The 22,111-nt window shown below is 42.7% G+C and overlaps 1 protein-coding gene across 1 annotated transcript in view; it reads left to right on the plus strand.

Annotated features, from left to right (window-relative positions):
- The first annotated feature begins 11,020 nt into the window (after window positions 1-11,020).
- SND1 (staphylococcal nuclease and tudor domain containing 1) overlaps window positions 11,021-22,111 on the plus strand; it is a 495,060-nt gene continuing 483,969 nt past the window's right edge. Inside the window, exon 1 of the mRNA XM_080663510.1 lies at window positions 11,021-11,332. Within this exon, the coding sequence (XP_080519636.1) occupies window positions 11,255-11,332 (78 nt within the window). The 5' untranslated portion in view covers window positions 11,021-11,254. The remainder of the gene's footprint in view (window positions 11,333-22,111) is intronic.

Raw genomic sequence — 22,111 nt, forward strand, 5'->3', positions numbered from 1 at the left:
CAGGTCTTCTAAGAAGGTTTTTGTTTTTCTGATAAAAATGGGAAGGAATTTCTTGTACTGGTCTTTTGCCTCTTCTTCTTCCTCCTCCTCCTCCTCCTCCTCCTCCTCCTCCTCCTCCTCCTCCTCCTCCTCCTTCTCCTCCTCCTCCTCCTTCTTCTTCTTCTTCTTCTTTTTTAATAAACCTTTATTGTTCAGATTATTACAGGTGTTCCTCTTTCCCCACCCCCCATAGCTCCCCTCCACCTGATTCCCCACCCCACCCCATGCCCTTACCCCCCGCCACTGTCTTCATCCATAGGTGTAAGATTTTTGTCCAATCTCTTCCCGCACCCCTCACCCCCCTTCCCCCTGAGAATTGTCAGTTTACTCCCTTTCTATGTCCCTGATTCTGTTCTTCAGATTTTTTTATTCACTTGATTTTTAGATTCACTTGTTGGTAGGTATGTATTTGATGTCATTTTGTTGTTCATAATTTTTATCTTTACCTTTTTCTTCTTCTTCCTCTTCTTAAAGAATACCCTTCAGCATTTCATGTAATCCTGGTTTGGTGGTGATGAACTCCTTTAGCTTTTTCTTGTCTGTGAAGCTCTTTATCTGACCTTCAACTCTGAATGATAGCTTTGCTGGGTAGAGTAGTCTTGGTTGTAGGTTCTTGCTGTTCATCACTTTGAATATTTCTTGCCACTCCCTTCTGGCCTGCATAGTTTCTGTTGAGAAATCAGCTGACAGTTGTATGGGTACTCGCTTGTAGGTAACTAACCATTTTTCTCTTGTTGCTTTTAAGATTCTCTCTTTGTCTTTTGTCCTTGGCATTTTAAAATATATTTTATTGATTTTTTACAGAGAGGAAGGAAGAGGGATAGAGAGTTAGAAACATCGATGAGAGAGAAACATCGATCAGCTGCCTCTTGCACACCCCCTACTGGGGATGTGCCCGCAGCCAAGTTACGTGCCCTTGACCGGAATCGAACCTGGGACCTTTCAGTCCACAGGCTGACGCTCTATCCACTGAGCCAAACCGGTTTTGGCTGTCCTTGGCATTTTAATTATGATGTGTCTTGGTGTGGTCCTCTTTGGATTCCTCTTGTATGGGGTTCTGTGTGCTTCCTGAACTTGTAAGTCTATTTCTTTCACCAGGTAGGGAAAGTTTTCTGTCATTATTTCTTCTAATAGGTTTTCAATATTTTGCTCTCTCTCTTCTTCTGGCACTCCAAAAATTCTGATTTTGGTACACTTAAAGTTGTCCCAGAGGCTCCTTACACTATCTTCATATTTTTGGATTCTTTTTTCTTTTTGTTTTTCTGGTTGGGTGTTTTTTGTTTCCTCATATTTCAGATCTTTGGTTTGATTCTTGGGTTACATTGATCTACTGTTGAGTTTCTGTATATTCTTTATTTTAGACAGTGTATGCTTAATTTCTGACTTGTCCTTTTCCATTTTTTGGCATTCTCATTAAGATCCTTAAAGGTCTCACTAAGTTCCTCAGCAGTTTTTAGAAGATTCTTGAGTAACCTTATAAATGTGGTTCTGAACTCTGTTGTCCAGTGGTTTGCTTTCCTCCATTTCTTTCATTCGTGACATGTTTCTTTGTCTCCACATTTTGCTGCTTCCCTGTGTTGATGGAGTGGCTTTGTGTGGTAGGTGACCTCTAGGGGCCAGTAGCTCAGCCTCCCAAATCACCTGAGGTGAACGCTCTTGGTACACCCCTTTGTGGGCTGAGTGCAAAGTCTTGGTGTAGTTAAGCCTTGATTGCTGTTGGTACACTGGGAGGAATTGACCTCCAGGCCAATTGGCTGTGAGAACCCACTGTGTCTATAATGGAAGAACTGCTGTGCTGGAGACCCGCTTATGGTGTAGGACTTGTTTCAGTGGGGCTTTGGTGCTCACTGAGTCTGCCTCTTGAATGTGTCACTCATGGATGTGAGGAGTTGAAATCTGGTGTCTCACACTGACCACTAGGTACACTGGCTTCTGGATCTCTAATGGGGTGCAGGTCAGCTACTGCCTGAGGCCACCCAGCAGGTGCTACAGCGAGAACTACAGTTTTCTCATCTTTGCTTGGGATTTGGAGGTTTTGGAGCTGTCTGACCCGGGCTGCAAGTTTGCTAGGTTAAGCTGTGATAGGGCAGGCCATTCATATGCTAAAGCCGCTGCTTGGAGCTTGGGTGGGTTTGTAGGTTGTGCAGGGTGGGGTCTCAGGGCATCACTAGGCTAGGGCGTGGCAAACAGCGATGGCTGCCAGTAAGCTGGCTCTGTGTCTCCAACCACGTCCCCGACCATGTCCCTGCGTCCCGCGCCCCAGCACAGTAAACAATTATTCCTGCGCTCAGCCCTGCAAGCAAGCCACCCTCACTTTCCGACGCCATGGCAGACAGTCCAGCTTCTCGCTGTAGGAGTTTGGGTCCCCCGCGTCTCCCCAGAAACTGGAGTTCCGAGTAATCAGGAGCTTGTCTCCCTTCAGGTTGAAAAAAGCAGCACTCCCAGTCGCCCACCACCAGACTGATTAGCGTGCCTCCGTACCTCAGCTTTTCAGCGCTTGTGCACGTCTCAATGCTCTTTTCTTTTTCCTTCTAGTTGTACAACTTCCACTCAGCCAGCTTTCCCGTGGTTCTGGGTGATAGACGTTTTCTCTTTTAGTTGTAGTTTTGAAATTGTTGTGGGAGGCAGCAGTTTAGGTGTTTACCTCTGCCGCCATCTTGGATCCTCCTCCCCTTTTTCTTCTTAATATATCTAGAACTGAAGCAACTACCGTATTTTGCAACTACAAGGGAAAAACCAAGAAAATTCCAGAGATGTCTGCCCTGCGGTGGTTGAACCTTTAAACAAATACCTCCAACCTCTTGGTCTGTGAAAGAAAAATATATGTTTATCTCCTGGTTAATCTCGATTGCTATCACTTGCTGATACATTCCTAATTGAGTTTGCTAGCCACTGACTTTGGGATTCTGGGGACAGAGAAAAGAGAAGCCTCAGGTTCCTATCTAGCTTGATCATCTGTTTGCAAAGAGGAGACAGAGATTCAGAACAACATGCTACCTTGTAATAAAGGTGGTACCTCTGGCTGGAGATTTCCTTATGGCTTTTTTTTTTTTTTTTTAAGAGACTTGAGCATGACAGGCAGGGTCCACAGTGACAAAACTTGACAGTGGTTAAAGCCAATAGCTGTAGCAGGAGCAAATCAATATGTAATTATCTAAGGCTACTAAGAAGCCAGAGGCATTGTCTAATGGCATTTAGGAGAATGGAATGAAGATCTTGCTATTACATGACAACAGCATAGGGTACAAAGTTGATCCATTAACTAAAAGTTTTTTAACCACTACTCAAATCATATAGTTGTATAAATAAATCCTTTACATTGACTTACTATATAAATATAGTAAATTGGGAAGAGCTCATTATCTTTCTTAAGGTTAATATGAATTTTGTTCTGGTGTGAAGTTTGAGAAATAATGTCTAAGTCACAGGCACAGGATAAATTGTTTTTCTTTAAAACAGAATTTGAGTTCCACTTCTAATGTTATACAATTTTTTTTTGTTGTTTCTTAAGATTTTAAAAAATAATGCCTTATGCTAGCTATCATGCATTTTAATAACGTTTGGACTACATGAACCATATAAAAATAACCTAATTTAAAAATCTACATAGAAGATTATGGTATCAGATATGATAACAAGATTCAAGTTTAATCACCTAGACCAGTGCTGTGTAATACATTAGTCACTAGCCTCTTGTGGTTATTTCAATTTAATTTAAATTCATTAAAATTGAACTATTAAACATTCAGTTCCCCAGTTGTAGTAAACCACATGTGTCTGGTGGCTACTGTGTTTGACAGAGCATATATAGAACATTTCCATCACTGAAGAAAGTTCTTTTGGACAGGGCTGATCAAGACAACTTTGTGAGCCTCCTCTTTTATAAACATTCAGTGAAATTCTGTGTCAGTCACTTCAACTGCCATAGCAAGATACCGCAGATTAGGTGGTCTAAAAAACAAAAACTTAGGGAGGCTAGAAGTCCAAGATCAAAGTGCCAGGGTTGGTTTTCAGTGAGGTCTCTAAAGGCTTGCAGACACCACGTTTTTGCTGTTTTCTCACATAGCCTTTCCTCTGTGCACCTGCAAAGGGGAGGAGGTAGAGGTGAAGTGTAGAGAGGTAGATAGATATTTGGTCCCTCCTCCTCTTCTTATAAGAACACCAATCCTATCAGATTAGGGCCCCACATATATAACCTCATTTAACCTTAACTCCCTCTGTAACGGCCCTGTCTCCAAATATAGGTTTCAACATATGAATTTTGGGGGATACAAGAAAGGAGGAGAGGGAAGGAAAGTATGTAGAGGGCTCATGTTCTATGCTAAGGAATTGAAACTTTATCCTAACACAGAAGGGAAGCCACTGCAATATTAAGGAGGGAGTCTATGTGATTGAGATTTGCATTTCAGAAAGAACGCCAAGTTAAAAGTATGGAGGATGGGTTGAAGTCAGAGGTAGGCCTGTGAGAATGGAGACAGAAGTCACTCTAGTGTTGTGTTCTCCTGTTTCCCCAAAGGAAACTTACTGGAGAGATGAGAATTCTTTCTTTGCTAAGCCTCTGGATTCTACTAATGCAGGTCTAGGATGGGGTGGGAGGGGCACATCTGGCCACCTTAGAAGCAGGTTAGTCAAATAGTTAAGAGTAGACTATGGTCAGAAAGTTCTAGGTTCAAATCTTGACTCTACCCCTTATTAGCTGTTGACCTACAGTTGGTTGCTTACCTTTTCTTAGCATTAACGTCCTGTTTTGTAGAGGATGTTACATCTACTATGAGGATCATAGGCTCTTTTCTCCCTGTAAAGAATTGTTCTAAGGATTAAGTTATTAGTGCAGGTAAAAGCATTTGGCTCAGTCTGTTTAGTGTATGTGTTTTGTGTGCAATATACTTTGACCATTATTACTGCCAGGGGTATATTTCCTAAACTTACTCTCAAAGGAGTACAGGAAATAGGGTGGTTGTTTAAATGAATCTTGTCCCTTTCTCAGTTGTGTGTGTTTGTGTTCTCCATCACACAGGACTATCTAAAGATTTTAAAGTATCTCTCTCTCTTAAGCAGCTTCATTTATTTGAGTAAATAGCTTGTAAATAAATCATTGGTAAATATTACAAAATCAAATACATTTTTTTAAAAAATGTATTTTATTGATTTTTTACAGAGAGGAAGGGAGAGGGATAGAGAGTTAGAAACATCGATGAGAGAGAAACATTGATCAGCTGCCTCCTGCACACCCCCTACTGGGGATGTGCCCACAACCAAGGTACATGCTCTTGACTGGTATCGAACCTGGGACCTTTCAGTCCGCAGGCCAATGCTTTATCCACTGAGCCAAACTAGTTAGGGATCAAATACATTTTGAAAAGCTTGCCAGTATACATAAAATTCAAATAGTTCCTTTAAAAAAAAAAAAAAAATATATATATATATATATTCACAGCACCCTTGATATAAAATGCCTGACCCTGCCCTAGGACAGGGCCATCTAGAGACATCTTATAGTAAGTAGATGGGGTTTCCATTGAGAGAAGCCAAAAATGCAACCTCCACCGTGCTTTCAAACTAGCAAAAGTTCCTGTGTCAGTTTTCTTGAGAGAAGGTGAGGCTTTCTCACCTCTACACCTGCTCAACATTCAATTCACCCCCTCTGGTCTGATACTGCCCAGGCACAGAGGTGACCAGAAATCTACTTCTAAGTATGACCATAGTCTCTTTCCTCCTGTAAAGGCGCAGCTATCGTGAACTTCACTCACTTGACCCGGTGTCAAATCCTTACTCTACCACTTACTAGCTCTGTGACCTTCAACAAACATTCTACATGAGTCTCTAGCTCCTTATAAGTAAAATGAATATAAAATTTTTCTCCCATGCATTTATTCACAAATATTTACTGAGCAGCTATCTGTGGCAGGCATTGTGCTGAGAATTCAACTGTCAATAAATTAGACAATCTGATAACATTTTAGTGGGCAGAGATAATTATATTACAATCTGATAAGTGTTCTTCTGATAGACCAAAAATAGGAGGAAAGATAACTTATCCTGTCCCGAGGGAAGGCGATCTTCTCAATGCCTTCTCGGGGAGGCATTCTGATTTCTAAGTGAGGAGTTGAAGGATGAGGAAGTAGTAGTCAGATGAACTGAGTGGGGATGGGGAGGCAGCAAACGTTATACTCAGAGACTGATTTTTGTCTTTACCAGCAATTTATTTAGCACGTTTACTCTGGGAATTGTAATAATTTTATGAGCTAATAGCATATATTTTTTTTCAATAAGCCAAATAATGAAATAACCTACTCCAAACAAATGACAGATCATATTGTTTTTCCATGCAAGGGGAGGTGAAGGAATAAAGTAAAAAATTTAAGAGGTGTATTCTTTTATACAGTGACAGAGAGAGAGAGCATCCAACTCAGAGCTGATTTGCAGCTGCCAGAGCAAAAGTGAAAATCCCCTGTTGCTAGAGCACACCACTAGGAAACAAAGCACCAGCGTTGGTAGGCAGGCCGATCTTTTTCAAGGGGGCTCTGAGCGGTTTATCAGCACTGTCATTGCTGGTATCCTGGCATGACTTACTTCATTCTTACATCAAAACAACTTTACTTCTAAAAACTACTTTTTTCTTTGTCATTACCATAAACAACTTTACTTAAACAAGTGGATTTGAAATAATATGAAACTGCCCTAGCTGGATTGGCTCAGTGGATAGAGCATTGGCCTGTGGACTGAAGGGTGCCGGGTTCGATTCCAGTCAAGGGCACATGCCCGGGATGCAGGCTCGATCCCCAGTGCGGGACATGCAGTAGGCAGCCGATCAATGATTTTCTGTCAGCATTGATGTTTCTCTCTCTCCTTCTCCCTTCCTCTCTGAAATGAAAAAAAGAAAGAAAAAAAGAAATATGAGATTGTAAACGGACAATCAATGGGTTGGTGCTGCCTATCACTACTTGAGCCAATTAAGCAGAGACATGGTTGAATCATATATGAGTATTTACTCCAATAGTGCCGGCAGTATGGGAAAGCAGCAGGTCATCCACAAAAATCTGCTCTGTCCCCCACCATAAGCCAACTACTTATACAGGGTAGAAGGACAAAGATTACATGGGAAAGTAGGCAAAAGGTATGCCAAATGGGCAGTTTACTGGTCTGCAGATTTGCAAAGGCCTGTGGGTATGCAAAAGGATAGGGGATCTTCAAGGGGCTAGTGATTCTGGTTTCTGCAACTAGGCAGCTCCAAATGGGGAGGATGGGCTGCATTTCCAGGTGAACTCCCAGGTCCTGTGTGCTTCCTTTAAACAGAACGAAACAATCACGGTTAACAGAGCATGGTTAATAGTTCTTACAATTATAGCTGGTTCCCAATAATTTATTTCTGCCCCTATCAAAACCAATACACAACTCCTTGAAAGACCACATTCACTTGGCCTGTGCAGACTATGAGAGGTAGAGCTGTGAGAAAAGAGCTGGTTGAGAAATCACAGGAGAGATTTGGGGAATAGAGAGGCATGTTCAGATCTGCATTTTAGAAATATCACTTTGGTTGAAGTAGGAATGGATGGGGTGTAGGTAAGGAGCACTGGTGGTAGGGAGCTCTCTTATAGGCCTAATGCAACAATCCAGGTGAAAATATGTCAGGTTTAAGCAACAGGAGATATTTAATAATCATAACAAATTTACACATAGATCCAGGCATTGTTCTGTGTTTAGCATATACTGATTCATTTAATCCTTAATACCACCCTTGGAGGTAGGTCCTATTATTATCTTTATTTTACAGATGAGAAATCCATGGAATAGAGTACTACATGACCTGATCATGGTTATGCAGTGATTGTATGTGAACCCAGGCAGTCTGGTTGCAGGGCCTGTGTACTTGACTGTGCTGCTGTATACCTCACAGATTTCAGAGGCTTACTAAGAAATGAGGAATGAGGGGTAAAGGGAGAGTTACTGATGATCTCCAGATTTCTGGCTTGCAACTGGGTAGCTTTGGGTGTCATTATTTGGGCTCAGACACAAACTAAAGAAGAGCAGATTGGGGAGGAAAGATAATAAGTTCCTTGTGAGACACGTTGAACTTGAATTTCCAAGGTGACAGCCACAGGCAGATTTCTAGAGTGTCACTGGATATACATGTTTAGAACTCAACAGAGAGATTTGAACAGGTTCTATATATTTGTGAATCCTTAGCATGCAGCCATGGGAATGGATGTCTTGAAAGAATGTTTCAAATTAGAAAAGAAGATGCTTTGAGAAGAGCCCAGAGGAACATCAATATTAAGGGGCAGGCAACAGAAGAGTCATTCACAATGGAGATGAGGTGCTGCTAGAGACATGGGAGGAATACATGAAGTATGGGAAGGAAAAAGACTCTTCAAAGAGCAAATAGTGTTAAATGCTATAGAAAGCTCAGCAGAGTGAAGTGTGAAAAATGTCCATTGAATGGAGTCACAAGGTGGTCATTAGTGACATTGGAGAGAACAGGTTCAGTAAAGTGATAAGAACAATAGAGTGCAGTGGGCGGAGGATTGAATGCAAGGTTAAGGATGTGGGAGCAAAAAGACAAAGAATTTCACCAAGAGGGTTTGTGAAAGGAGGAGAGCTATCTGAAGAAGAATGCAGAGTAAAGATTTATTTTTACTATGCAAGAAATTTGATATTTAAATGCTAATGAGAAGAATCTAGGATAAACTGAGAGGCTATAAAAACAGAAGAGGGAATTCTCTCTTAAGAGAGTCCTGAGTAGCCCAGGCTGTGTGTCTCAGTGGTTGAGCTTCAACCTATGAACCAGGAAATCATGGTGTGATTCCTGGTCAGGGCACATGCCTGGGTTGCGAGCTTGATCCCCAGAGTGGGAGCGCAGGAGGCAGCGGGTCAATGATTCTCTCTCATCTTTGATTTTTATCTCTCTCTCCCTCTCCCTTCTTTTCTGGTGGGGGGGGGGGGGGAGGGCGGGGAAAGAGTCCTTGAGTAGATGGAGCGGGTAGATCCAGAACACAGAGTTTAGGTAAACAGTATAAGTTTTTTCTTTGTAAAAAGGGAAAGGAAGAGAGGAATGAGAAGAAAGATAAGTTTTTAGATTTGGTGGTGGGAAATGGAAGGAATTCTTGTTGGCATTTATTATCATTCTGAAGTTGGAGGCCTTATCACTGCCTCCAACTTCAGAATGATAGGGAGAGAGTGTGGGAGAGAGTGGAGTTGGAATTAAGAGGAAAATAGGTTTTAAACAGGACCAGTGATTTTTTTAGGGCAGTGAAAATACTCTGTATGATACTGTAATGATGGATACATGTCAGTATACTTGTGTACAAACCCAGAAAATGTGCAACACCAAAAGTGGACCCTAATGTAAACTGTGACTTTGGGTGATTATGATGTGTCAATTTAAGTTCAAATGTACCACTCTGGTGGGGGATGTTGATAATGGGAAACGCTATGCAAGTGTATGGACGGCAACTATAGGGGAAATCTGTATCTTCCTCTCAATATTGCTGTGAACCTAAAACTGCTCTAAAAAAAAAAAAAAAATTAGTGAAACAAACAAACAACCCAGACCCAATGGAGTTGGAGATCTTGACTGGGTTAACAGAAGAAATTCTCAGTAAAGGGAACGGATAAAAAAAGGATAGAGAGGTCCAGGGACTTTGAATTCTACTTAAAGAATAGTGTGTGATATAGGCCTCTAAAATGATCACCAATGATCCTGCTTCTGGTATTCATTCCCTTGTGTGATCCCCCTCCTTGAGTGCGGTCTGGACTCCTAGTGAATAGAATATAGCGAAGAGATGGGATGTTACTTTTGAGGTTAGATTATAAAAGCCTCTGTTTTACTTGTCCTCTCTTGCTCTCTCACTTGTTTTCTCTGATGGGAACCAGCTACCATACTGTGAGCTGTGCTATGGAGATGCTGACCCCAAAATTTGAATCTGGGACATATGAAGTGTGGGAGAATCAGCAACAACCTCTTCTCAAAAGAATTACAGGATTAAGTGGTGTCCTTGGTGCAGAAGCACGTTTTACAGATTAAGATTAAATGCCATAATTCCTAAATTCCTTGGCTCCACATAGTGGGCACTCGACGATTAGTTGTCTCTAAACGATAATTTAAATATTTGTATGACCTGCCCCCCCCCCCCCCAATCTCTTTATTCAAAAGAGACTAGGGCTAGGTGAGGGAATGGGAATGGGTGGTTGAAGGCTTGCAGGGCTCAGCACACTCGGGCAGGGGACTGCCTCCGCCTGGCTCGGGGAGCATGCAGCGAGGCTGTTCCTGACTTCACTGGCGCAGCTGAAAAGAGCCGGAAGGGCGAGGGTCATTCTTCTAAGTGTAAAGACACGTCAGCCCCTAAAGATTCTTTCCATCAGCAAACATTAATCGGGCGCTTTACAAGTGCTAGACACTGGGGACCCAAGTACGAGCGATAAACATTCCAGACTACAGGAAGGAAGCGCGACCGCGTCCCGTGTCAGGGCCTACGTGGGTAGAAGGTTTCACGATGCTCAGACTTTTCCAAGTTCTCCCCATACTTTTAGTTGAGGTAAAATGTCGGAAGTCGGTGTGCAGCCAGTACTGACAGCCCTCCAGGACTTGGCCTCTTTGGTTCCCGGTACGCACGCCTCAATCCCACTGTGCCCTCCAGGAACGTCGGCGTCCACGTGGGCTGCCCCGCGGTCCGCAGGGCGGGGCGCAATGGGCGGGGCCAGGCCGGTGGGCGAAGCTGGCCCTACCCCTGGGTCTCCCAAGGACCCCCGCGCCCCGTGGCCAGATGCTGACGTGTCCTTTCCTTCTCACTACACCTCCCGACACTACCTTCTAGGCTGCCCCGGAAGTCCCGCCCCAGATTTAGGCCGTCACCGCAAATCAGCTCTTTCAGCGCTTCCTGGAGTTCGCCTTCACTTTTGGGACAAGGGGGCGGGGCTTCGAGAGGTGGGTGCCTATTGGCTTGAGGTCGGGCAGGCTCTGGGTGCTAATTGGCCGGAGGGCGGTGGCGCTCTGGCACGCTTGCGCGGCTAGTAGAACGTGTGGCGGCGGCGGAGATCGCGTCTCCTTTTTCGATCCCAGTCCCGCTGCTGCTCCTGCGAGCGTCCGGCGCGTCGGTCCCGTTCAGCGTCTGCAACTCACCGCCAGCCCGCTCCTCGCTCAGCGGCCTCTCACCAGCACCGACATCCACATTGACACCTCCAAGCCGGCTTTCTCGCTGTCTTTCCATCTCTACACATGGCTTCCTCCGCGCAGAGCGGCGGCTCCTCCGGGGGACCCTTGGTCCCCACCGTACAGCGGGGCATTGTCAAGATGGTGAGAACCGGGCCCCAGATGCCCACAACACTGTCTGTCTCCGGGCGGGAGTCTGGCGCTGGCTCCTCTTCCCCTCCCGCCAGGCTGCAGAGTCTCCCAGGTCCCTTTTCTCTGCCCCCCGTCTTCACTTTTCATCCATTCTCAGAATCCCCTCTCTAGAAGGAACCCGACACGGACTCCCCTTCTATTTGCCTCTTGGACACCCTGGCATCAGGAGTCACAGTGATTTCCGTGGTCGCGGCACTCAGATCTCCTGGCTGTTTACCTGGAACAGACCGAATATTGTTTAACAGAGATAATTGGTTGATATCTGTCTTTCACCCCCTCGGCCCCCCCCCCCGTCCTGTCTATTTTGACATTTGCTGAGCAGTTTGCAGTTTTTTGAGATCCTGACATCCGCTCTTCCCTGGAACTCTAGGAGTACTTGGCCATCTTGAAGCTTTTCTGTTTCCTCTGATCTTCAGTTACTCCAAGTTTTCTTGCTCTGTGGCCCTCATTCCCCTTCTTTTCCTCTCCACCTCTTATGTCAAGTCTGTAAGTCCTGAGAGCTCCTGATATTTGTGCTCCCTCTTCTTTTTGACCCTAAAAATGTTAGGCCGGTAGGAATCTTAGCGATCATTGTTCTCCCACCCCTTACAGTAACTTGCCTAAAGTCACATGTGGTTTGGTTTGGAGCCAGGAGTAGAGCCCAAGCGTTCTGATTCTCAGTCTACCAGCTTTAACACTAGATTTTATATCCTCTCCCTACATTCTTGGATTTTGAATTCAAAACCCTGTAAAGTTCATTTAAAGTAGAAAACTTAGCTCCATGATAATTTTATAATAAATTCTCTTTACCACTTCCCCTTTGTTGTCCATCCCCCAACCCTCCCAAATCTTGAGAACATGACATTTCTTGGTTGTTACCAGATTTTCTGGTTGTGATGACGGTAAACTTACAGATTTTTGTTTCAGATTAAATTCTGACTTTTCCATTTGGAACTGCAAAAATAATATCCTTTATGTCACTTTTCCCCCAAAGCTCCACAGTTTTTTGCTGTTGTAGAAAGATTAAGAAACATTCTATTTTCTTGTCTTTCACAAGGATTAAAATGCTCTTCAGCTTGTGTGTGTGTGTAAATTAGATTTCAAGATTTCTCTTTCCCCCTAATTCTCATGTATTCTTTTTTTAGGTAATATTCTGCCACCAGTTGAGATCCATAGGGTTTCCAATATTGTTTCCCCCTGTTTTTGTACATAAATGGAGAGTCAGAATTTACCAGAAACTGAATGAGAAGGGACTTTCCAAGGTGCACATGTTTCCCCTTTGTTGGAATATTGACCTGACCCATGAAGGGGCTCCTCTTCCATTAGCTTTTTCATTTGCACTGATCTTTACCTTTAGCCATAGAAGCAAAGCATGGCTTGATGGTCTGGTGGTGGGATTGGCAACACTGAATGGATCTCTGAGTTTTTTCTTTTGCTCAGGCCCCTCTCATCTGTGGGGTGGGAGTGGAATGAGACTGAACATATTTTTGCTTCTGCCAATTCTGGAAGCTTCCAGGGGCATCTGGAGTCTTATGAGGTCGCCATGCCTGCTCACAGATTACCCCCATGGATATTGAATATCAGCAATCACTTGTTTATCGGGGATCATGTATTGTGCTGAGTATTTTGCTTACATTATCTCATTTAAAGTAGATAGGATTATTTGATACATATTACAGATGTGTAATCTGAGGTTTAGAGAGAAAAAATAGTTTACTGAAGGGCAGGCAGTTTTTATTTTTAATAAGAGGCAGACCTGGGATTCGAACCAGGCCTGTCTGCCAAAGCACATGTTCTTCAGCATGGTACTATGATGCTTCTGACTTCAGGGTATGAATTTATAAGGGTGGGGCCAGTGATGCATGACTGCAAAATTGCAGGACTGTAATTGAGCTGGGGAAAGATTAGATGTTTTATCCTTGTCTTATCCGGGAGCTGCTATTGTGGTGAGTGACTTCATTTGGTGCTTCTGTTCGATATGTGCATAGCAGTGTGAAGTGGAAGACATGTTTGAGTCTGAGAAGAGGCTTTTAAAATGCATTGATTGAGTAGTCATTGCTGTTTTTCTGTGACCAAATTCAGGGGATGGGTGAGTGAGTTCCAGGCAAAGATTAGGGGAGGGAAGCTGGGTGAGTTGCTGAGGGATAGGCAGTTTGTGCCAGGCTTAGTTAGAGCCTTACCTGGAATGAAAAATTGACCACTGGCAAATTGCTCTGTGTGAGGCTCTTTTGCTAAGCAAAGTTGTATTTTCCTGGAGAGTAATCGTTTCCAGTGGTACTAGGAACTACTTTGTAAGAACTCTCCAAAGGAGGACAGGGGAAAGTGAGAAGGAAGTAATTTGATGAATAGGAAAACTGTAATCACTGCTTTTCTGCCTTTGGGGAGAAGGGCAGAAACTGGAACACAGACTAACCAGAGCATGCTCTTCAGGTGAGTCTTCTGGATTTGTCTGGATTCAGGCAGAGCTGAAAGTCTGAAAAGATCTAGGCTTGAGGTTTGCTGCATCGAAGAGGAATACTCCTTCCTTTTTTTGGTCAAGAGAACAGATTATAGGGCCATGAAAGGTGCAAGTATTTCTAGTCTCTGCCTTGTACTCCTAGTAAGTCCTATGCTACTTTTTTTTTTTTTTTTTTTTAATCCTCACTGGAGGACATGTTTAGAGAGAGGCAGGGGGTGGAGAGAGAGAAATGTGAGAGAGAAATATCATCGGTTGCCTTCCTCACATGCCCTGACAATCGAAGCCACAACCCAAGTATGTTCTCTGACTGGGAATCAACTGGCAATCCTTTGGTGCACAGGATGATGCTCAACTAACTAAACCACTCTGGCCAGGCAGTTCTCTGTTACTTTTTTAAGGTTAAAGAAGAAAGAACTTGGGAATCAAATAGTAAAAAATCTTTACATTTGACCAGTTTTTTGAAATGATGGTGATGGTAGAGGAAGTGTTTGCTATTTGAGTGGAAGCAAAGGGACAGAGCTGGTTCTGGAATGTGTTTAAGGAGGAAGTGGGCAGTAGGTTCACACAAGCATTTTGGAGCCCTTCTGTTACTGAAAAGGTGGTAAGGATGATGGAAAAACTGAAGGTGGATTTATATTTTCTGAGTTGGGATGAGACTGGCAAGTGTGTGGGCAGACAAAATATAACCTGGAAAAGTAAATGTGCCTGTCAAATCAGTTACTACTTTCTCAAAACCCTAAAGGAGTCTAACTCTGGGTTTCTTTGAATAATTTGCTGGACAGTATTTAGCTGCAACAGAATATGGTCAGCACATGCTAAACAGATTAGGTTGGGAGAAGTCTTGGGGTACTTAGTGTATAAAATTTAGTCACACCACTTAGCAGCTACAGAGAGATGGCTATTTTCTCTGGTTGTACTGACCTAAGTTACTTTCTGTTTTGGGGATAGAGCCCTTTTCTCTGCCTTTTCACTCTATCGTTCCCATCTAACTTGGTATGTTTGCATGTCTTCTTTTCAATCTGGAGCCCACAGCTGCTTTCGCAACAGCAGAATGAATCGACCACAGTTCTTGAATCTCCTGTGCTTATCAGAAGCGGCCTTGGAAGCAGCATACCTTATATTGCTTATGGGTGGAAGGCCAAAGGGAGGACAGTGCCAAATCCCAGTTCCCATTTTACCCTACTTCATTTAATTGCCTCCAAAGGGGAAATAAATCCCTCTGCCAGTCTTTGGCTTTATGGTAAGAACCATGATTCTCACTAGGTGACTGTGGCAGAGGTCCACCTAAAGGAGGGAGGAGGTGGCCACAATTTTTTCCTTCAACAGGAATTGTACTGCTAAGTTGTTGTAAAGCAGGAGTTAGACTTCCTGGTGAGCAGCTTAGTAGAAATTTCTCCAGTAGGAAATTTCCTACAACCTGTAGGAAATGCTACCTATCCTATATAATAAAAGGCTAATATGCAAATTAACCGAACGTCAGAACGACCGGTTGCTATGATGTGCACTGACCACCAGGGGGCAGACGCTCAATGCAGGAGCTGCCCCCTGGTGGTCAGTGTGCTCCCACAGGGGAACACCGCTCAGCCAGAAGCCCGGCTCAGCCAGAAGCCTCTCCCGCCTCCACAGCAGGGCTAAGGACCCCTTGGGGGATGTCCGACTGCCGGCCTAGGGCCTAAGCTGGCAATTGGACACCCCCCCAGGGGTCCTGGATTGCGAGAGGGCGCAGGCCGGGCTAAGGGAACCTACCCCCCCCCCCCCCAAATGCACTGGGCCTCTAGTAATTTATATAATTTTAGCTAAGTGTCTCTTAGGTTTCTGAACTAAGCAGTATGTGTCTTCCCAGAGTGTAGTGTGCACCGAGAGTAGTAGTATGCTAACATGTTCCTTCCTTTGTGCACTTAACCTCATGCAGGCTGTGAAAGAAAAAAAGAAAACCTTTCCTAAGCTACTGAAAGTACCCTTATTCTACTCAAAGGGACAAACAAGGGAGCTGAATAATGATACTTTATAGAGCCATTTGCAAAGAAGTAGATAGAATATGATGGAAGACTTTTCCCTGCAGTCTTAAAATTGCCCACTTCCCAGCAGGTAACATGGAAACTTTCAATCAAGGTTGTAAGTAAGATTGTTTTTACTACATCTTCAAGGCTTTCTGTCACTTTTTCTGTGTGAAAAGGAAGCATCTGTCTGGCTCTAGTTATGCTAATAGTGGCTTCTGCCATGTGCTAACTAATTATATAGATTGATGAGCAATCATATTTTCTTTCTTTCTTGAACACATATTTTTTGATCATCTGCTGTGTCAGGCTCTGTCTGGATATTGGAGTTAAAAAAGTAGATCCGAATCCTTCCATTAAGGTTCAAGGAGGAGACAGACAATAAACAAGTAAGTAAGAAATAAGCATGGTAATATAAATAGTGATTTCAGGTAGGGGAATTGGGCAGAGTGGTTGGGAAAAAGAGAAGGGGTGGCTTGTTTAGGCAGGGTGTTTAGCAAGGGGTTCTTTCAGCATTTGTACTGAGATATGATGGACATCAGAGAACCAACTATAGAGGAAGTGTGTTCAGGCTCACTGAACAGCAAGTGCAAAGGCCCTAGCGTTGCCATTGATGATTATCTTTAGTGTTTTTATAGTAGCTCTTAAATTTCTTCCGAGTTCAATGTTCCACTTAGATGGTATGGATTTAGTCTCAGTTATTAATATTTGTGTTTGAGGGTGATAAAAGGCAGAAAAGCAGTGGAGGTGGTCATTGTTCTGATACTCTGATGAGATTAATAGCTGACATTAAATCCACTGAATAAATGTAAACTGGCAGCCTGGTAAAAACATATCTGCTTTTGTTCATATTCATGTTTCTTACAGGGCCAAGGCTAAGTTTTATTAAAAAATATATTTTTATTGATTTCAGAGAGGAAGGGAGAGAGAGATAGAAACATCAATGATGAGAGAGAATCATTGATGGGCTGCCTCCTGCATGCCCCCTATTGGGGATTGAGCTAGCCACCCGGCATGTGCTCTTGACTGGAATCGAACCTGGGACTCTTCAGTCCCTAGCTGATGCTCTATCCACTGAGCCAACGGGGTAGGGCAAGGCTAAGGTTTTTGACATCCTATTAGCCACTCCTGCATATTCCCAAAGTCACTACAGGTATCCCCTGCTTTATGGAAGTTTGTATTATGCTACTTAGCTTTTATGAAAGACCTACATTAGTAGCGGTTTTTGCTAAATGAAAAGCAATCTAAAGAGAATTTTTGCTTTTATGAAAAAAGGTGAGAAGTAAGAATGGCATTCAGCATTTGTTGTGTAGCAAGCCCTTGTGGAGGCAACGTGCACTTTGAGCAGCAAGTGTGGCAATGCCAGACTCCTTCCCCAGAAATCACACTCAACGCCTCAGCATCAAGCTTCAGTAGCTTTGAATTGTGTCTTTGAGCATCTGTATTTTATCTTAATTTATTTTGTGCATCCCTTAGCAAGATGTGTCCTAAAGTATCAGAAAAGCCTAAGAGAGTTTTATGCTTAGTGTAAAACTGGACGTAATTAAGCATTTTCATTGTGGTGAACGAAAAAAAAAAAAGACATTGTATGTATTGAATTTTTGGTCTGGGAACACTCAAATTTTTCCATGTAAGTTAATGGTAATTGCTTCTTCACTTGACCTCATTTCAGCTTACGTAAGTTTTCATAGGACCATAATACTTTCGGATGGTAGGGGAAACCTGTACCTGTCTTCCAATGGAAGGGACCTGGATGAGAAGATAAATGCTAAAAGCAGGTTCAGAGTGAACTAGCATGTAGAACTTACCAGTGTTCATACTTCTGTTGCTTGGAGAGTGGAATTTGGGAAATAAGTGAAAATTTTAGTTTCTATTTGTAAGTTCAAAAGAGGAAATTGGCTGGGTTTTTGAATCCAGGTAAGAAGGTTGTGCACTCACTTCTTAGCATGGGCTGGCTATTCACCTTACAGGTGTGGTTCTAGCAGTGTTGCAGTAGATATCCTTTGGGGTCTGGTCTTTGCTTTTATTTTATGTCTCTAAGGAAGAGCATACCTAAAAATTGTAGGAAATTCTTTGCCTTGTCAGGGACAGGGAATGAAGTAAAAGGAGTCAACTCTTACTGGGCTTATGCAGCTTTTTCTCTTATTTCTTGTTGGGAGATGGATACACACCCTGGTTCTGTTGCTGCTCCCTCTCTTGGGAGACTGACATATGCTTATTGTTTTTACAGCAGAAATTTATACAGAATTACAGGTTGTGAACATTTGATGCAGATGGAGTGTTGTGGGATTTCACTTATTTTCAATGAGACTCAATATGATAAATAAATGTTATGTTTTTCTCACTTAGTTCTAATGTTTAGGGAAAAAAAGAACAGTGGTTTCAGTTGGCATTTTTAAAAAATTTTATTTTTCGATTAAGTTGGCTTTTTTTTTTTTTACATTAGGAAGTTACAGAAAAAATAAACCTAATGGAAATGTAGATGACATTTTCAGATATCATTTTTGAGATGTTCAGTTTGCTATATAAACTGGGCTTGACACATTTTCTCTATTTATATGCTTATGATGAGCGACTTAAGGCACCATCTCTTCTCTCTCTTTATGCCTTAACACATTTTGAAAAGTAGCCTGCTTGGGATGGTCTTGTAACAACAAATCCATGTGTAATAGGAGGAATTGAGGAGATTTGGAGAATCTGTGCTTAAGGTTAATAAATCTAATTTATTAACACTGTTCCTGAGAAGCAATCTGGCAGAGAAGAGAGATCCTTGGCCTGGGATTCAGGGGAGACAAGTTCTAGTCCAGATGCTGCTGTTCTCCATCTGGTGATGTGGGATAAGATTCCACCTGTCAGACTTGACTTTTTGCTTAAATGAGGCAGATGGATTCATTGTCTCTAAGCTCCTTCCAGTCCTAAAAGTCTGGATTGAATAAGAAACCCTATATTACATGTCTTTTAGGCATGACGAATCAAAACTGAGAAATGTCATACCTTATGGTGGGCTTCACTTTGAATTGCTGCTTATTCTGCATGAGACATGTTTTCTGTTTCTATTGCTTGCTTTTCTTGGGGGTGGGAGAAAGTTTTCTAGTGTGGCAGAGTGAATGGACAGGTGGAGTGAGTAGATAAGAGTGAGCCAGGCCGGTTTCTGAGTTGAGTAGTGGTATTAGGATAGACTAGTGCAGTGTCGGCAAACTCATTAGTCAACAGAGCCAAATATCAACAGTACAACGATTGAAATTTCTTTTGAGAGCCAAATTTTTTAAACTTGAACTTCTTCTAATGCCACTTCTTCAAAATAGACTCGCCCAGGCCGTGGTATTTTGTGGAAGAGCCACACTCAAGGGGCCAAAGAGCTGCATGTGGCTCACGAGCCGCAGTTTGCCGACCACTGGACTAGTGGGAATGGTTGTTTGAGACCTGGAGGAACATGGTGGCAGTGGGTTTTACCTTGACCTCCTGGTGCAGTAGGTCTTGTTTTGAGAAGGGCGGGGATGAGGAGCACTCTGGGAACCTGTAGCTCACGGGGAGAGTTTATACTGGCCCTGCTCTTTTTTTTTTTTTTTTAAATATATTTTATTGATATTTTACAGAGAGGAAGGGAGAGGGATAGAGAGCTAGAAACATCGATGAGAGAGAAACATCGATCAGCTGCCTCCTGCACACCTCCCACTGGGGATGTGCCCGCAACCAAGGTACATGCCCTTGACTGGAATCGAACCCGGGACCCTTCAGTCTGCAGGCTGACGCTCTATCCACTGAGCCAAACCGGTTTCGGCGAATATACTGGCCCTGCTCTTGACTGGGGGAGTATGGTGGGAGCGTGGGGCACAATAGAGTGCTGAGCTCTGCTTTTCACACTTTGAGGCCAGAGCATCTTCCTTCAGATCATTCTAATGGTCTTCTGCAGATCTTTTCCACTTCCATTTAACGTGCAAGTATAGCAACTGTGTTAATCTATTTTTGGTAGTTCCTCACGTGGTTTCTTTTTTGAGTTTATTTATTTATTTATTTATTTATTTTTATTGTAGGACTTCTTAAGTCCTTTTGGGGAGTAGATTTAGAGAGAAAGAAGGAACTCATTGATTTCCTAAACAGGTCATTTTTTTTTACGACCACCTAGAAGGTGTTTCAGAGGCATTGACTTAGAATGTACAGGTGAAGTGAGTAGATAGAAGTGTGTTCTGAGAAACTGTATTTTGAAAAAAATTCTGGATGGTTCTGAAAGGGTTGGTTTGGGATTGATCCAGGGGCTGGCATTTGAGACCAACTTACCCTTTTAAAACTTCTGTATGGTATGTAGTTGAAGGGGCAGGACACAGATGATAAAACATGTATGTTGGGGCAGGTAAACCAGAATTTTATATGAGGGGAGGATAGTAGTTTGTCTCTTTTTTTAAGCACTTGTCTTGATGGTTCCCAGGACACTTTGCATTGCTTTTAATCTACAGCTTAATATTGGGGTGATGTCCTTAGGGTCCTTTTACGGTGACTCTGGGATCCATTCTTGCATCATGACTGACAGCTGAGAAGTTGTTTTATATGCCTAACTTAGGACATACCAGTATGCTCATTTAAAAAAAAAAAAATGTTATTACCCTTGCTTTTCAGAGAGAATGGAAAGGAGGGAGGGAGAAACATTGATGTGAGAGAGACACTTGGATTGGTTGCCTCTCACACACTCGCCACCTGGGACCCGGAATCAAACCGGCAACCCAGGTACATGCCCTTGACTGGGAATTGAACTCACTACCTTTCAGTGCTCTGGTTGATGTTCTAACCACTGAGTCATGCCGGCCAGGGCCAGACGTACGCTCATTTTAACACTCAGTTGCCAGTTTTCTTTCTATTCACATAGATTCCCAAGATCTTCCAATAATTTGGCACTAATAACTTAGCACATTATTACTATGGAAGTCTTTAGTGTTAGCAAAAAACATGAAGATTCTGTGTTCCTCACTTTCTGCCTTTGTAATCCTTAGTAGCCACACACTTGGGCCTTTTGGTTTGACTGTGTGTATCTATTCTGTTTCTTGTTTATCAGCCCCGTTCTTTAACAACAGTAAAACCTCAAATGACCTCCTTGGTGGTCTAAGTCTTTACTTTTTATTCCACTAACTTGTCTAATATGGCAATAAAAGTTTCTTGTAATTTGCAAGTCTTCAAAGTCTTTTGGATTAGGTAGCACATTTGCAGTTTGCTTGGTGGCCATTCCTCATTCTGACCAGCAGTTTTCAGGTTCATCCTTGAATTCCTTCAAAATGCTCAGGTGAATACCATCCAAAATTAGTAATGTAATGGTTGTTTATATTTTAGTTAAAATTATTTATTTATTGATTTTGAGAATATGTTTATTAAAGCTGGGGACAGTGAGACAAGGAAGGACTTAGGACAGAAGAAGCTACAGGAGAGAGCCTAGGCTGGGCTGCTTTGGCTCACTGAGAAATCAGAGAAAAGGGGGCCTGAGGGGCATGTTCAGGGGGTTAGCCTGGGATGAACTAGCTACCCATGTCCATTGCTCCCCTAGTTGCAAGTCTTGTGGGAACCTTTAGAGTTTAGGAGATGCACGCCCTGGGGGAAGAAGTGGGTGAAGGGAAAGGCACAGGCATGCTCCCAGGAGGGAGAGCATGCCTGATACTTAAAATTTGGACTTAATATTTTAAACAGTATAGATGTAAAGTGAAATACAAAAATCTCTCCCTGTGCCCTTTTTACCCCTCATTGCTCTATCATTCATTCTCATTCCCCTAAGTAAATGTGCTTCTAAACCTTCTGTCATGCATATGCTAGTATACCCTTCCTTTTTTTTTTTTTTTTTTAAAGAAACAAATGGGGTCATACTGTATGTGTCCTGCAATTTACTTTTTTCTTTTTAAATTATTTGTCACGACTTACAATGTTATAATTATAGGTCCACCTCATTCTTTAAGATTGAGAAGTAGCCTATAGTTTGGGTGCACTTACTCATGCAGTCTTTTCTATTGATGTATGTTTTTGGTTTTTCACGATGTATTCTTATGTTAGCATATAAGGACACCTGATAAGTTTTGTGAATTTAAAGTTGTTCAATTTGAGATTATATGTTTACTATTTTGGGGGGCCTAAAATGTTCTTCCTTTTTTTAAAAAAATATTTTTTATTGATTTCTGAGAGGAAAGGAGAGGGAGAGAGAGATAGAAACATCAATGATGAGAGAGAACATTGATTGGCTGCCTCCTGCACGCCTCCTACTGGGGATTGAGCCTGCAAACCGGGCATGTGCCCTTGACCTGAATCTAACCTGGGACCCTTCAG

Source organism: Plecotus auritus (genome assembly GCF_963455305.1).
Source record: "Plecotus auritus genome assembly, chromosome: 4".
NCBI classification, from domain to species: domain Eukaryota; kingdom Metazoa; phylum Chordata; class Mammalia; order Chiroptera; family Vespertilionidae; genus Plecotus; species Plecotus auritus.